This window comes from Myotis daubentonii, chromosome 2 (assembly GCF_963259705.1).
Source record: "Myotis daubentonii chromosome 2, mMyoDau2.1, whole genome shotgun sequence".
Classification (NCBI taxonomy): domain Eukaryota; kingdom Metazoa; phylum Chordata; class Mammalia; order Chiroptera; family Vespertilionidae; genus Myotis; species Myotis daubentonii.
In genome coordinates, this window is record NC_081841.1 from 11,854,539 (window position 1) to 11,870,556 (window position 16,018).

A 16,018-nucleotide genomic window follows, 5' to 3' on the forward strand; every position below is an offset into this window, starting at 1 on the left:
GTAATTAGTTTATATGTGCCATGAGATAAAAAAAAAGGTTGACAATTGCTGAGCTAATCAATGGTGAGCTGAGATATAACCCAGTCTCATACTCTTTCTACCACCATGATGTTGGAGCCAACCAGAATTTCCCAAGATTCCTGACTGTGCTCCCATTTTATTTATACTAGAGGCCTGGCACATGGATTCGTGCAACGGTGGGGGTCCCTTGGCCTGGCCTGCATCATCTCGCAATCCGGGACCCCTGGGGGGATGTCAGAGAGCTGGTTTTGGCCTGATCCCGCAGGCCAGACCAAGGGACCCCACCAGTGCACCGGGTCTCTAGTATGCATAGAAGATCTTTGATTAATCTCTTCCCGCCCTTCCCCCTCCTCACTTCCCTCTGAGATTCATCAGTCTGTTCCATGTGTCCATGCCTGTGGTTTCTGCTCCTACGTTGAGCGACAGCCCCCTGGTGGTCAGTGTGCATCATAGCTACCGGCAGGTCAGCTGGTCGTCTGGTCGCTTAGGCTTTTATATATATACATATACATACTTACTCTGAAAAAGAAGGGGAGTGGTGGTGTCAGTCAGTGAGGGGTAGTATATGATGAGGAAAGAGCTTAGATTCAGAAATTGTCTTGTTTTTCAATTAGTTTTACTATTTATTTGTATTTCTGAGGTTTAGGTTCAGCAAAGGGGGCATAAATTATTATTAAATAAAAATAAGCTGCCTCAAAAGATTATTACGAGGGTTAATAACATATATAAAGAACCTGGAACACAGTAGGTGCTCAATAAGTCATATCCTATATAATAAAAGCCTAATATGCAAATTGACCGAACAGTGGAACGACTGGTGGAATGACCAGTCACTATGACATGCACGGACTACCAGGGGGCAGACGCTCAACAGAGGAGCTGCCCCCAGCCCGCAGGCCCCAGGCTAGCCGAGGCGAGTGCCAGTGGGGGCCTCCCAGATCGCCCCACCGGTCGCGCAGTGGGGGGCAGGGCCGGCCAGCGTGCAGTGCCAAGCCTCCAACCAAGGCAGGTGCCAGCAGGGCCCTCCCCCCCCCCCGCCCCGCAATTGCCCCACCCACCAGTCTCCCCACAGATCGGCCCTGATCACCAGCCAGGCCTAGGGACCCTACCCTGTATATTGGGAACAGTCTCTTAGATTTAAAAATTAAAACCTGGCAAGGCTACTCTAACACTGAAAAAACAGAATGATGGCAGTGATAACATGCATGGACTCTGGCTTGCACATTTTGTGATCAGCCCTGATTCTGACACTTATAACTGTGTGACAAAGCCAATTACTTAACTTCTCTCTGCTTCAGTTTTTCTATCCAGAAGATGGGGAAAATGGTACTACTGCCTCAGAAGGACCATGTTATGTACTACTTTTTATAATCAGGGCAAAAAAATGTAGCTGCCCATACAACAGCAAGACACCTTTCACCTGTATGAAAAGTATGGTCACTGGTGCATACAGCGTCCCAGATTGCGAGAGGGATGCCCGACTGCCAGGGTGAGACACCCCCCCCCTCACTCCTGTGCATATATTTTGTGCACTGAGCCTCTAGTATATTTAATAAAGATATATTAAAGTAATCGTCTATATGCCATAAAAACCCTTCAGTCTTTGAGAAGTGCTCAGTTAACAAAACTGACACTTTTATAATAAATTAGTACTTAGATGTGTAAATGAAAGTTACACACCCACCCACATGCAACTGTCTGTTACAAAAAAAATCCATCTTCATTGAATGAACATCAAAAGTCAACTCTACACAAATCAATATTCTCTTCCTCTACCTCCCACTGTCTCATTTGGATGCTTGAAAACAATTCTTAATGTCTTTAGACACAATCTGCTTACTTTTAAACTGCCTACAATGAAATGAGAAACACTGTATTTTTAAAAGTACAAAAGGCCCTGGAGTAGGAGGCAATCCAAGCGAGGGCACAGCTCTATATGCAACATCCTCTGCATAGGTCACGGACCCCTCAGAATGGTAATTACCCAAGGCTCGTCCCATTGCTAAAAACAACTGTTTAGTACTTTCTAGTGAACAAAGAGTTTTCACATATAATTTTAAATGCTCTTAAGAAACCAAGGAAAAGATGCTATGTCCTCTGCGTGGCAACAAAAGCTGGGGTAGGGAATACTCTCCAGACATCCTGGCTCACTAGATGACTGAATTTATATTACTGTTATTAATTTGCTAGTAACCAAGTAGCTTGGAACAACAGGCATTTATGGCCTCACAGTGAGGCAGGCCAGAAGTCTGAAATTACTGTGCTGGCAGGGCCATGCTCCCTCCCTCTGTAAGCAATAAGAAAGGATCTGTTCCAGGCTGCTCCCTTCGCTTTGAGTACATAGCTCCTGGCCCTGTTGCAGCTGTGGGGGAGGGAAACGCTTTCCTCTATCTACCCTCTAGCTTCTTTGGATGGTCAGATAAGACATGAGACCGAACAGCAAGAGAAAATAACCAAATTTAATACGTACATATGTATGGGAATCCCACGTACATGTGGGAGTCAGAGACCCCACATGCACAAGAGGTTCAGAGACAGAAAAGGAATATTCTGAGCTGGGGTGAGGCAATGCACCTTGGGGCTTCAGGAGGTCACTGCAGGGAGGAGGAAAGCACATGTTCAGTAATTTATCAGTTGGCCCTACCATATAGATACTTAAAAGCTTATTTCTGCTGATAACTCTTTTCATAGGTCAGGCTCCTGATTTAGATTCTTCTAGGTAGTGGAGGTGGGAGGCAGGAGTTCCTCTAGAGCCTGCAGGGTTCATCTGCATACCACTGAGGCACATCTTGGGGTGACTAGCTCTGAACGCCCACCTGCCCCCCAGCATAACTCCAATCTTCACAAGGCATTCTCCTCGTGTGCGTGGGTCTGTGTGCAAATTTACCCCTTTTTTAAGGGCCTCAGACAAACTGGATTAGGGTCCATCCTAATGACCTCATCTTCACTTTATCTTCTTTTCAAATAAGGTCACACTCACAGGTACTAACTAGGGTTTCCATGAATTTAAAGCACACAGTTCAGGCAGTAGCAATTGCCGTATCCTTCTTCCTCCTAACCTTGCCAGACTCTGGGGGCAAACAGCATTCATTAACTCAGTCATTCAATCAACGTTTGAATGCTTATGTATCAGGTTCTGTACTGGGTGGGTATTGATGCAAAAAGAAAAAGAAAAAAAAAAAGAACTGGATGGGGCCATGGTCCTTAACAAGTCACACTTTAGAGCAGCGGTTCTCAACCTGTGGGTTGCGACCCCTTTGGGGGGGGTTGAACGACCCTTTCACAGGGGTCACCTAAGACCATCGGAAAACACATATATAATTACATATTGTTTTTGTGATTAATCACTATGCTTTAATTATGTTCAATTTGTAACAATGAAAATGCATCCTGTCCTGACCGGTTTGGCTCAGTGGATAGAGCGTCGGCCTGCGGACTGAAGGGTCCCGGGTTCGATTCTGGTCAAGGGCATGTACCTTGGTTGCCGGCACATTCCCAGTAGGAGGTGTGCAGGAGGCAGCTGATCGATGTTTCTCTCTCATCGATGTTTCTAACTCTCTATCCCTTTCCCTTCCTCTCTGTAAAAAATCAAAAATATATATATTTAAAAAAAAAAAAGAAAATGCATCCTGCATATCAGATATTTACATTACGATTCATAACAGTAGCAAAATTACAGTTATGAAGTAGCAACGAAAATAATTTTATGGTTGGGGGTCACCACAACATGAGGAACTGTATTAAAGGGTCGCGGCATGAGGAAGGTTGAGAACCACTGCTTTAGAGGGAATCAGAGACACATTATTATAGTATTAAGTACAATTATCGAGCACCTACTTGCACTCGTGTTGAAGTAGACACTTCTCATTGTCTTATCAATATAATCGCGGGTGTGATAAGTGATTATCAGACCTGCGGGGGGTGGGGTGGGCAGGAGTCTTTTTACAAATTAGGTTGCCCTGCATCTGAGTCTAAGGGAAGGTGTAGAAATATACTAGGTAGGGCAAAGGTGGTTGCAGCGAGCAGCAGGTGCCAAAGAAGAGCATTTTATGGAGGAAAAAAATAGCAAAGAGTAAAGGTTTAAGGGATGCAGATTGTAAACTGGGATTTTAGCCCATTTTCTTCTCTCCTGTATCTCCAGCACTTTGAGCAGTGTCTGGCTCATTCAGTAATTGTTGAATGAATATAAGGGCATCACATGAATAAGGAATGGCATGGATTAGTTCAATGTCCTCCTGTAAGGTGGGCAAAGGCCGCACTAAACGGGAGAGACGAGGGCTCACATACTGTTGATATTCGCTCGTATTAGGGAATTACTAGAAGTCCAGGAATGCTTGGCACCCGCCCGGCCATTACTCCACATCCCCAGGGCAAGTTCAAGGGTTACAGCACCTTTGGAATGGCGCTGCACACTCCAAAGCAGGGTTCTTTGCACAGAGCTGGACTGATGCACGCAGTTTGGCATCCGAGCCTACGTGCAGCCTCCTCCGTCCTACTCTCCTCCGTCCACCCCACCTGCCCCCACTACCTGCAGGCCCCCCTCACAGACTCTCAGCGGGAACAAAGCCGCCCCCGGGCCTTCTAGGGACCCCCAACCGCCGGAGTGCCTACGTGCGCCAGCCGGCCGGCCCCGCCCTAGCTCCGCCGGGAACGCAGCGAGAGCGCACGCGCACCTTCCCCGGCCGAGCGCGCGCCCGCGAGCTGCCCGCATCCCCGTGCTCATCCGGGTCTCAGCGAGCCTCAGCCAATGGAGGAGGCTCATGGCTACGGGGGCGGTGCTAAACTTTCCTTCACATGGGGCCTGTGAACACCCCAAGGCCCTACCCGGCAACCGCGACCAGTCCGCGGAGAAAAGGGACTGAGGTAGAGAGACCGGCTTCTCCGCGAGGACCGACAGTTTTGAGATCGAACGGCTGCCGCCCCCTAAAGGCGACCGAAGAGCGAGCACATTCCCCAGACCGCGCCGCTGTAGTAAACACACTTCAGAAACGTGAGGTGCCGGTGGTCACGTGGGCGGCGCGCCTTCCAGTCAGGAGCTGGGGGCGGGGCCGCGGCCGCTGACGCGGCGGTGGCGGCGGAGTCACCCGGGCCGGCTCGACACCGGTCACCGGCCGGCAATCCTCCAGCGGCCTCGACCGTCGCCTGCGTGTTCCGTCCTCGCTCCTGGGCCGAGAAGCAGCGTGGCCGGCGGGTGCCGAGTCCTCGCTCCTCCTCCTCGGTGGCTCGCCTCGGGCGGGCCGCTTTTCCTCAGGGACCGCCTCGGTGGGGCGAGGTTTCCGTGACGAGCCTCCTGGGGCTCCGGGGACCGGCTCGGGCTGTCGTGGCGGCTCGAGCCGCTGGAACTCGCTCACCCTCCGGGGGTCGGCGGCCCTCGGAGTTATGCGTGTCATCCAGGCGGGTGCGGCGGGCGCCGGCTCCTAAAGGGCGTCACACCCGGACTCCGCTGACCGGGCAGCCTCCATTCGGCTCCCGGCTGCGCCTCCAGCGCCCTCTCCCTCCCCTGTCCGCTCCTCGGACTCATTGTTTCCTTTTTCCCCTCGGCCGCCCTGTCCTTCTGCCCGGGGTGCGGCGATTCTCCTGGAAGCGGAGGTGTCGGTGATGAGCCGGACCCTCGTGCCTTGAATTTCTCCGCGGAGGTGCTCAGCGGTGCCCCGCCGCCCGCCGCGCTCCCGGGATGGGGGTGAACGCGGTGCACTGGTTCCGAAAGGGGCTCCGGCTCCACGACAACCCCGCCCTGAAGGAGTGCATTCGGGGCGCCGACACCATCCGCTGCGTCTACATCCTCGACCCCTGGTTCGCGGGCTCCTCCAACGTGGGCATCAACAGGTGGCGGTGAGTCAAAAATCTCGGGGGAAATTGCTGTCGGTGTTTTAATGAGTCGGGACTTGACAGATCAGCCCCATCTGGGCACTTCAGCCCGGGGTCCGACCGCCTTGCTTCACGACGCTTGAAGAATTGTAGCTGCTTCGGGTACGAACTAGGATGGACCGGATAGTTCTCTGGCCCGGGAGTGCTGGCAGCCCGGGACAGCCTGGCCTCCGAGTGTGAATAACGCGTCTCGGCGCTAATGGGAACTCTCCCGCGGATTTTATGGGGACTTCTCAGTGGCGGGGTTGAGGAAACACCCGCCCATTTCTCAGCGACCCCGTGGGTTGGTTTCCTTGGCCTCTTTGTGGCTTTCGGAAGGATTGCGGTTTTTCGTGTTTACGGTTGTGTCCCCGGTAATTCATAGCATTCAGCACAGTCGCCTTCCAAACCCAGTTTTCTTCCACCTCGAGGTTGACGGAGGAAAAGCCAGGGAAATCACATCTGGTTTCTCTTTGCTCACAGCTCTTCCTCTCGAGCTCCCCCTGGTGGTGGGCTGGGCAACACGGCTTTTCTTTCTAGGCAAAGTATAATCCTTCCAGGGATCAGAGGCCTGGAGGAAATCTTAGAGACGCTGGATGATCTTCCCTGAAATGCCAGGCGAGGGGCTGGTTCGGCCCTCTGGTGGAAGTGAAAGTGTTCGATGAGCAGAGTGATCGCCTGCTATATACGGGGCACTGCTTTAAACACCAGGGATATAGCAGTGAATAAAACAGACAAAAAAATTCTTGTCCTTTTTGAGGATAGGCGTCAGAAAGTAAGATATATAGTATTTGGTGGTGGAGAAATGCTGTGGAGAAATACAGAGCAGAGGAGGAGGATAAAGATTATAAGAGGTTGGGATTAGAATTGCAATTTAAAATGTGGGGATTGGGAAAAACTCAGAGAAGGTGGAAAGTTAACAAGGTGATGAAGCAAATATGGACTGCGGCTGTCTAGGGGAGAAGCATTCTAGGCAGTGGGACGTCGGAGAAAGGGCCCCGAGGTGCAAATGTCCTTAACCTTCGGAACAAACAGCCGAAGCAGCCAATGTGACTGAAGCAGAATAGGTGAGAGGAAAAGTAGTAGATGTGGTCAGAGATGTAACAGGGCCATATTGAGTAGAGCTTTATAGGTAGTTGTGAAGATTTGGACTTGTACTCAAAGAGAAAAGTGGGAATAATGGCAGGATTATGAGCAGAGAAGTGACATGATCTGACTTAAGTTTGAAAAAATGTCTCTGGCTGTGATTCTGAGAACGGACTGAAGGCGGTGGGGTGTGCAGATGGACAAGAAGCAGGAAGAGCAGTTAGGAGGCTGTTGTTCACCTAGCTGAAAGGTGAGAATGGCTTGGACCTTAGTGATAGTGGTGATAAGTAGTCAAATGCTGAATATATTTTGAAGGCAGAATCCACAGTATTTGTTGGCTGGTTGGATATGTGGTGTGAGAGAAAGAGAGGAACTGGGAATGCTTTAAAAATATTTGGCTTGAGGAACTAGGAGGATGGAACTGCACTTTGCTAAGAAAATGAAGTTAGAGAAGCCATTGGGAGGGTGTTTGGAGTTCTCTTTTGAACTTGGTTAAATTTGAGATGTTTATTACACATCCAAATGCAGATAGCAGACAGGCAGTTGGAATTCGGAGCAGACAGAGATCTACGCGGGAGGTATAAATTGGAGAGTCGTCAGTTTATATATATATTTAAAGCTATTTATTCATCTATTCATTCATTGAACATACATTTGTCATGCATTTAATATATGCCAGGCACTGTGTTATGTGCCAGCATTCAGCATAAACTAAACAGCTAAAACAAAACAAAGTCCCTATCTTGTTGAAGCTATATTCTAGTGAAGCCATGAAACTATATTAGAACATTAAGAAAATAAGCATAGGTAGAAAAGGGAAAAGAAAAATATTGAATATCAACTGTAATTAAAACATGGAGTGTTTTTTTTAAAAGAGAGAGGAGATCCACAGGCTGAGCCTTGGGTGCTCTAATGGGTAGATGTTGAGGAGAAACATCTGGTAAGTTAGGAAGAAAAACCAGCAGAGTGTAGTGTCTGAGTAGCTAAGTAAAGAAAGTATTTTAAAGAGAGTATTTTACCTATGGTCAGGTGCTGTTGATAGGTCAGGTGAGATGAGGATGAAAATTTAAAAATTGTATTTAGCATTTTGAGGCCATTCATAATCTTGAATAGAGTGGTTTCAGTAGTGTAAAGACACAAGCCTTTTTGGAATGGCTCAAGAGAAGCTGACAGGAGAAAGGTGGGAGACAGCTCACATAGACAGCTCTTTTAGGAAGTGTTGCTATAATAGGATCAGAGAGATGTGGTTCCTAGAGTGCGATGTGAAATCAAGAGAGGATTTTTTTTAAGATGGGAGAAATTACAGTATGTTTGAATGTTGATGGGAATGATACATCAACTATATATGAAACACTCATTAGCAGAATTAGTGTCATTAATGTTGATTCAGGGAAAGATGGTAAATATATATTTTAATGTATTAATAATATAGTAATAGAGTAATAATTCCCTTTTCATAAGATTGTTAGGAGGATTAAATTACTTAACAAATGTAAAATGCTTAAAATGTGAGTGGTAGTAGTAAATGCTTGTCAGTTGCTATTAAATTGGAAGCCTTTGGTAAATATCTAAATGTCTATACTAAGTTTTTTCTAGAGCAGTTTATAAATTTATAAAATCTAGACTGTTAGATTCTGTAGCAGGGGGATTATATATTGTTTTACTTTGTACACCCAGAAACTCACATTGTCAAATAATGAGTGAAATAAAACTGGTAACCACAATAGAAATAGTCCCATAATTCGGATTGTGCGTCTCCTGACTTCTGTCTTGAGTTCCAGACTCTCATATTCAGCATTTTTACTCTGATTTTAATTAAACATCTTAAGCTAGGTCTTGCCCCCACTCTCCCATCTCCCAAGGTTTCTTTAAATCATAATAAATAGCAACATTTACCTCATTGCTCTGCAAGAACCTCGGAGCCATCTTCCCTTCATTTCTGTTTCCTCACAACCTCATGTCTAGTCCTTCAGCAATTATTATGTCCTTTCCTTCATAATAACTTGCATATCCACTCAGATCTCACCCTTCCACTGCTATTATACTATCCAAGTCACCAGCATTCATTGCATGACTAGTGAAATAGCCTCCCTACTTCCATTTTTATGCCTTACCAGTCTGTTCCATGTGGAAGTCAGGTAATATTTTAAAAACTTTAATTAGATCACATCATTCCTATGCCTCAGACCTTAGCAGGGATCATTCCTTCAATATCCCTCCTCAGAGAAGCCTTTTCTGACCATCCCATGTAAAGTAATTGCCCTACTACTTCCCCACACCTCCCACTTTTCACTTTTACCTCCTTGTCCTGTTTTGTTCTGTTTTTTCATGGCATTCATCACTACCTGAATTTATATATTTATTGATTTACTGTGCTACTCCTTCATTAAATTACACAAGAGTGGGATTGATTCATTATTGGTTCCTCAGCCCTTTAACAGTGGTTTTCAGAATTGGTCCAGGGACACTTATGGTTTCCTGAGACTCCAGGTGTCTGTGAAGTCAGAATATCCTATCTAATAAAAGACAAAAAAGGTAATTAACCATACCTCTGCTATGCTTCCCATTGACTAATCAGGGCGATATGCAAATTAACTGCCAACAAAGTTGGCGGCCGGCAGCCACGCAGCTGAAGTGAGCAGGAGGCTTGCTTCCTCCAGTGATGGAGGAAGCCAAGGTTCCCCGCCTGCCATGGCCTGGCTCTGAGTCCGAAAGCAACAATGTTTCAATTATAGAAGCTAAACAAACCCCAGATACCTGCTTTCAGCCGGCCGTGGCCTCAGAGCTGGGAGAGCCAGTGACGGCAACAATGTTTCAATTATAGAAGGTAAATAAATCCCAGGGGGGTAAAAAAAAGAAAAAAAGGAGGCTGGGAGCTTCAGTCGCTGGCCAGCCTGAAAATGGCCCTCAGCCCCTCACCCAAACTGGCCAGGCACCCCAGTGGGGACCCCCACCATAAAGGGGGTGTGGCCAGCCTGAAAATAGCCATCAGCCCCTCACCCAGGCTGGCCAGGCACCCCAGTGGGGACCCCCACCCTGAAGGGGGTGTGACCAGCTGCAAACAGCCATCAGCCCCTCACCCAGGCTGGCCAGGCACCCCAGCGGGACCCCCACCCTGAACCGGGACACCCTTCAGGGCAAACCAGCTGGCCCCCACCCGTGCACCAGGCCTCTATCCTATATAGTAAAAGGTTAATATGCAAACTGACCCTAACAGCAGAACGACTGGGAATGACTGGTCACTATGACACACACTGACCACCAGGGGGCAGACGCTTAATGCAGGAGCTGCCCTCTGGTGGTCAGGGCGCTCCCACATGGGGGAGCTCTGCTCAGCCACAAGCCAGGCTGATGGCTGCCAGTACAGCAGTGGTGGTGGGAGCCTCTCCTGCCTCCTCAGCAGCACTAAGGATGTCTGACTGCAGCTTAGGTCTGCTCCCCACTGGCAAGTGGACATCCCCTGAGGGCTGCCAGGCTGCCAGAGGGATGTCTGATTGCCAGCTTAGGCCCAATTCCTCAGGGAGCAGGCCTAAGCCAGCAAGTGGTCATCCCCCGAGGGGTCCCAGACTGCGAGAGGGCACAGGCCGGACTGAGGGACCCCCACCCCCGAGTGCACAAATTTTTGTGCATCAGGCCTCTAGTTTTCATAATAACAGTAAGACATTATTTGACTTTGTTACTGTCATTCCCTCGCATGTGTACAGTCTTGTATTTCAGTAGCTACATAATAAGTGAACGCATTAGTGCTATGATGGCTAATGTGTGTGCTGGTGTACTGTGTTGTAAACTTCTTTCAGCTTTAATTTTTCACATACATGTTGATAAATATTACCTATAAGACAAAGCTCATTGGGGTTAATTAGTAATGTATATATATAAAAGCCTAAGCGATCATTATGACCGGTTGACTGGTCACTATGACGTTCACTGACCACAAGGGGGCAGATGCTCAACACAGGAGCTTCCCCCTGGTGGTCAGTGCGCTCCCACAGCCAACATCCCCCAACACATACCCTCTCCCCCCCATTCCCCCCCATCTGTGTCCATTGGTTATGCTCATATACATGCTTATAAGTTCTTCGGTTGATCTCTTACCCCTTCACCCCCTGCCTTCTCTCATAGGTTGGACTCTGGTTCTGTTTTTGTTTATCAGTTTATGTTCATTATATTCCACAAATGAGTGAGATCATGTGATATTTATCTTTCTCTGACTGGCTTATTTCACTTAGCGTAATGCTCTCCGGTTCCATCTATGCTGTTGCAAATGGTGAGAATTCCTTCTTTTTTACAGCAGCGTAGTATTCCATTGTGTAGATGTACCACAGTTTTCTAATCCACTCATTTGCTGATGGGCACTTAGACTGTTTCAAAATCTTAGCTATTGTACATTGTGCTACTATGAACATAGGGGGTCCATATATCCTTTCTGATTGGTGTTTCTGGTTTCTTGGGATATAGTCCTAGAAGTGGGATTGCTGGGTCAAATGGATGTTCCATTTTTAATTTTTTGAGGAAACGCCATACTGTTTTCCACAGTGGCTGCATTCCCACCAGCAGTGCAAGAGGGTTCCTTTTTCTCTGCATTCTCGGCCAGCATTTGTTGTTTGTTGATGATAGCCATTCTGACAGGTGTGAGATGGTACCTCATTGTTGTTTTGATTTGCATCTCTCAGATTAGTGACTTTGAGCATGTTTTCATATGTCTCTTGGCCTTCTGTATGTCCTCCTTTGAAAGGTGTCTATTTAGGTCAGGGGTCCTCAAACGTTTTAAACAGGGGGCCAGTTCACTGTCCCTCAGACCGTTGGAGGGCCGGACTATAGTTTTAAAAAAAACTATGAGCAAATTCCTATGCACACTGCACATATCTTATTTTGAAGTAAAAAAACAAAACAGGAACAAATACAATATTTGTATTTGCATGTGGCCTGTGGGCCGTAGTTTGAGGACCCCTGATTTAGGTCCTTTGCCCATTTTTTGATTGGATTGTTTATCTTCCTTTTGTTAACTTGTATGAGTTCCCTATAAATTTTGGAGATTAAACCGTTATCAGAGATAACATTGGCAAATATGTTCTGCCATGCAGTGGGCTCTCTTATTGTTTTGTTGATGGGTGGTTTTTGTTTTTTTGCTGTGCAGAAGCTTTTTATTTTGATATTAGTCCCATTTTTTTATTTTCTCCTTAGTTTCCATTGCCTAAGAGCTATATTGGTAAAGATCTTGCTATGACAAATATCTGCTATTTTGCTGCCGATGGCTTCTTCTAAGATTTTTATGGTTTCCTGCCTTACATTATGGGATCATGTTAGTCTCATAAGATAAGTTGGTAATTTTATTTCCTTTCTATGGTCGCTAGTGGTACAAATAACAGGAAATCTATGTTCCATAAAGGTTTTCTAGAATTCACCTGTAAAGCCTTTTGGGTTGGGGACTCTGGGGAAGAGGCAGATTCTTTTTGTAGATATTTTAGTGTACCTGCACAGTCCACACCTTAAACTACCCACATCAAAACCCTTACTAAAAGGATGAATTTAGCTTCCACTTTAGTAGCTCTGTGATCTGTTCCTCTTTCTCCTGTGGATAGTTTATTGGATCTAGAGTCAATGCCTGACCCACAATGTATCAAATTGGAGCATGAAGGTTTGGAAAAGGGATACAGAGACTCTCTTTGGTTGGTATTGGACCTTAACACTGAGCAATCATAAAACACTAAGTCTCTTAGCATAGAAAGATGAATATAGAAAAAAGAAAATGAGCACACGTGCAGAAAGGAACAAACAAGACCATTCAGTTCCAAAAAGGAGCAGGTGTCCTAGGCTCTAACATTCTAGAATCTTCTTACTTGACTATACTTCCTGAGCACAGGTTCCATGAGACACTCCAGTATTCTTCCAATACTTTTTCTTTCTTTGTTTTGGCTTGACTTAATATGAGTAGATTTCTGTTTAGAAACAATTACTGATGTAGGCCATTTTTTGTCATACTTTTCAATTCCATTGGTGTTTATTAACTTTCTTAGGTTTTCTTTTCAGTCAGTTTGTTAATTGAATTTGATAATAATTCTTATTTTCCTAACATGTCTACCATTTAATCTAGTCTTGACATTTCTCACATTACTAATAGGTTTTATTTTTCTTTCTTTTTTTGTTTCTTGGGTAGACTTGCCAGATGCTTTTCCGTTTTATTGATCGTTTGAAAGCAAAGCTCTTACAGAAGGAATAAAGAATATTGTTAATGAGTTATGTCCAGGCTCAGTTATTTTATAGTTGGTTCTACCAAACATTTAAGAACATGTAACTTCAGTGCTATAAGAAGCATTGTTCAGGGGCATAGTAAAAGAAGAAGAAATTACAATCCTATATCATTTAGGAATAAAATGTACAAATTTTTCAAATAGAATACAAATTCATATTTTAGAAGAATATTCTACATGTATATTAAAAATGCAAGGATAATTCTATATTGGAATTATGTATATTAATATAAAATATTAATAGGCCAAGGAAAAATTGTAAGATCATCTTCATAGATACTGAAAAGACTTTTGATAAAGTTCAACATCCATTCTTTTTTTTGTTAATCCTCACCTGAGGATATTTTTTCCATTCCTTTTCAGAGAGTGTGGAAGGGAGGGAGAAGAGAGAAAAATAGCCATGTGAGATTAGTTGCCTCCTGCAACCCTGTAACCAGGGGTGGGGAGAAGGTATGGAGCGAACTTGCAACCCTTTGGTGCACAGGCCCATGCTCTGTCCAATGAGCCACACCAGCCAGGGCTCCTCCTAAACTTTCCTTATACCTTCCTTCCCCAGTAATATGCACTCTACTATCCTGCTGTATAGAGTCTCCTCCTTTTCTCCTAAAAAGGCCTCAGTAAAACCACAATACATTCCCAGTTCATAGGTCAACGCTCAACCACTGAGCCATGTTGGCCGGGCGGTATTCTGTTACTCTTGCCAAGATTTATCTCTTGGACTTCTGTTCTCTGTTTAGTGTGTACATTCCTATTTAAAGTTTGTTGTTGGGGTGTATGTGTATGTGTGTTTCCCAGGGGTTAGTGGAATAGGATATTATTCATTCTGTGTGTTATCTATTAATATTATAGTACTAGAGGCCCGGTACACGAGATTTATGTACTGGGGGAGGGGGGGGTCCCTCAGCTCGGCCTGTGCCCTCTTGCAGTTCCGGAGCCCTCAGGGGATGTCTGACTGCTGGCTTAGGCCTGCTCCCCACGAAGGAGGGAGAGGTTCCTGTCACTGCCACTGCGCTTGCCAGCCGTGAACTCAGCTTCTGCCTGAGCAGCAGTACCCCTGTGGGGCACACTGACCACCAGGAGACAGATCCTGCATTGAGCATCTGCCCCCTGGTGGTCAGTGCGCATCATAGTGACCGGGCGTTCCGCCATCATGCCAAAACCGGCTCTCTGATATCCCCCGAGGGGTCCCAGATTGTGAGAGGGCGCATGCCAGGCTAAGAGACACCACTGTTGTACGATCGGGGCCAGGGAGGGATGTGGGAGGTTGGCCAGCCAGGGAGGGACCATGGGAAGGCTCCAAGGCATGTCCGGCCTATCTCGCTCAGTCCCAATCAGCCAGACCCCAGCAGCAAGGTAACCTACCAGTTGGAGCATCTGCCTCCTGGTGGTCAGTACATGTCATAGCGACCAGTTGAGCGTCCTTAGCATATCATTAGCATATTATGCTTTGATTGGCTGACTGGACGACCTGACACTTAGCATATTAGGCTTTTATTACATAGGATTATCCTGAATATGGACTTAGATTCTCTGTTAATCTTTTTGTCATGAGCATGATTTTTTATTTTTTTTTTTATTTTTATTTTTTTAAAATATATATTTTATTGATTTTTTACAGAGAAGAAGGGAGAGAGATAGAGAGTTAGAAACATCGATGAGAGAGAAACATCGATCAGCTGCCTCTTGCACATCTCCTACTGGGGATGTGCCCGCAACCCAGGTACATGCCCTTGACCGGAATCGAACCTGGGACCTTTCAGTCCGCAGGCCGACGCTCTATCCACTGAGCCAAACCGGTTTCGGCATGAGCATGATTTTTTAAAAAGAGTTGTGTTTCCATCTGTAGCTTTAAAAAAACCTGTAGCTTCAACATTTCAGACACTTTTCTTAATGATTATGTGCCAGTGTTCTCACTCTTAAAATTGGGACTTATAAGAAAACAGAGAGAGAGAGAGAGAGAGAGTTGGGGGGGAGGAGGAGGAATTGTTTTATAACATGTCCCCCATTCTTAGTTTTATTTCTCATTGGACTTATTCATAATAGGGTAGGAAGGAGTTTATCTCTTTCAAATCCTGTGCTGTACTGTTGTGTTTTTTTTTTTGCCAACCCATCAGGTACCAATTATTTATGTCTACTCTATAACAGGTATACTATAATACTTTCTACTTAGCATCTACCAGTTATGATTTACACTGTTTAAACAAAAAACCTGTGTGACAGGAATTGTGTAATTCTTTCTACTTCACTTTTTTTGTCTTTATATAATTTTCAGTGTTGTCTAGTCAGTTCAGATTTTTTAGTCTTGAGTACAAAAGCATTACTAAGCATTGTACAATACTTTTTATAATATACTATGATGCTTTTACAACTGTTTCACCCTGCTATATTGTAAACACTTGAAGGGCACCTAATCCAGTGATTCTAAATATGGATTTGAATTGGATCAGGAAACTTATAGAGAGATCAGTGGTTTGCTCATTGTTTTAAAGAGTTGGAACTAGAATCCAGGTGTTCAGATTATTAATATTCTTCCTCCTAAAATAAGAGTGACTTGGTATCCATGTGGGGAAAAAAAAATCTGGATACCTATCTTGCACAGTAATACAAAAATTAATTGTAGATCCAAATGTGAAAAGTAAGTCAATAATGCTCATGTAGAATAAAATGAAGGAAAGACTCTCCATGAGTTTAGGAGAGGCAAAGACTTCTTAAACAGGACACGTGTTATTGCAAACATGTACCCGTGTTCACACACAGTATTAACTAAAAGGGAAAAATTGATAAATTTAATTTCATTAAAATTAAGAATTCTG

The 16,018-nt window shown here is 45.4% G+C and overlaps 1 protein-coding gene and 1 long non-coding RNA gene across 6 annotated transcripts in view; one reads left to right on the forward strand and one right to left on the reverse strand.

Annotated features, from left to right (window-relative positions):
• Positions 1-2,463: 2,463 nt before the first annotated feature.
• LOC132227066 (uncharacterized) lies at positions 2,464-4,805 on the reverse strand. Of its 3 annotated transcripts, none has more exons than XR_009451118.1 (3): positions 4,571-4,805; positions 4,414-4,536; positions 2,464-3,933 (listed from the first exon to the last, which is right to left on the reverse strand). It is a non-coding gene; the product is annotated as an uncharacterized LOC132227066 (long non-coding RNA). The 3 variants fall into 3 exon arrangements; XR_009451117.1 differs by having other exon boundaries at positions 2,464-2,615; positions 3,859-3,933; positions 4,414-4,805; XR_009451116.1 differs by having other exon boundaries at positions 4,414-4,805.
• A 311-nt stretch (positions 4,806-5,116) lies between these two features.
• The window catches only part of CRY1 (cryptochrome circadian regulator 1), a 46,297-nt gene continuing 35,395 nt past the window's right edge, over positions 5,117-16,018 (forward strand). For 2 of the 3 annotated variants that reach the window (XM_059681751.1, XM_059681752.1), the window contains exon 1: positions 5,119-5,853. In XM_059681751.1, coding sequence (XP_059537734.1) covers positions 5,696-5,853 — 158 coding nt within the window. In that variant the 5' untranslated portion in view covers positions 5,119-5,695. Of the gene's footprint in view, positions 5,854-16,018 lie in introns of all 3 variants that reach the window. The other variant, XM_059681753.1, reaches the window with a different exon arrangement.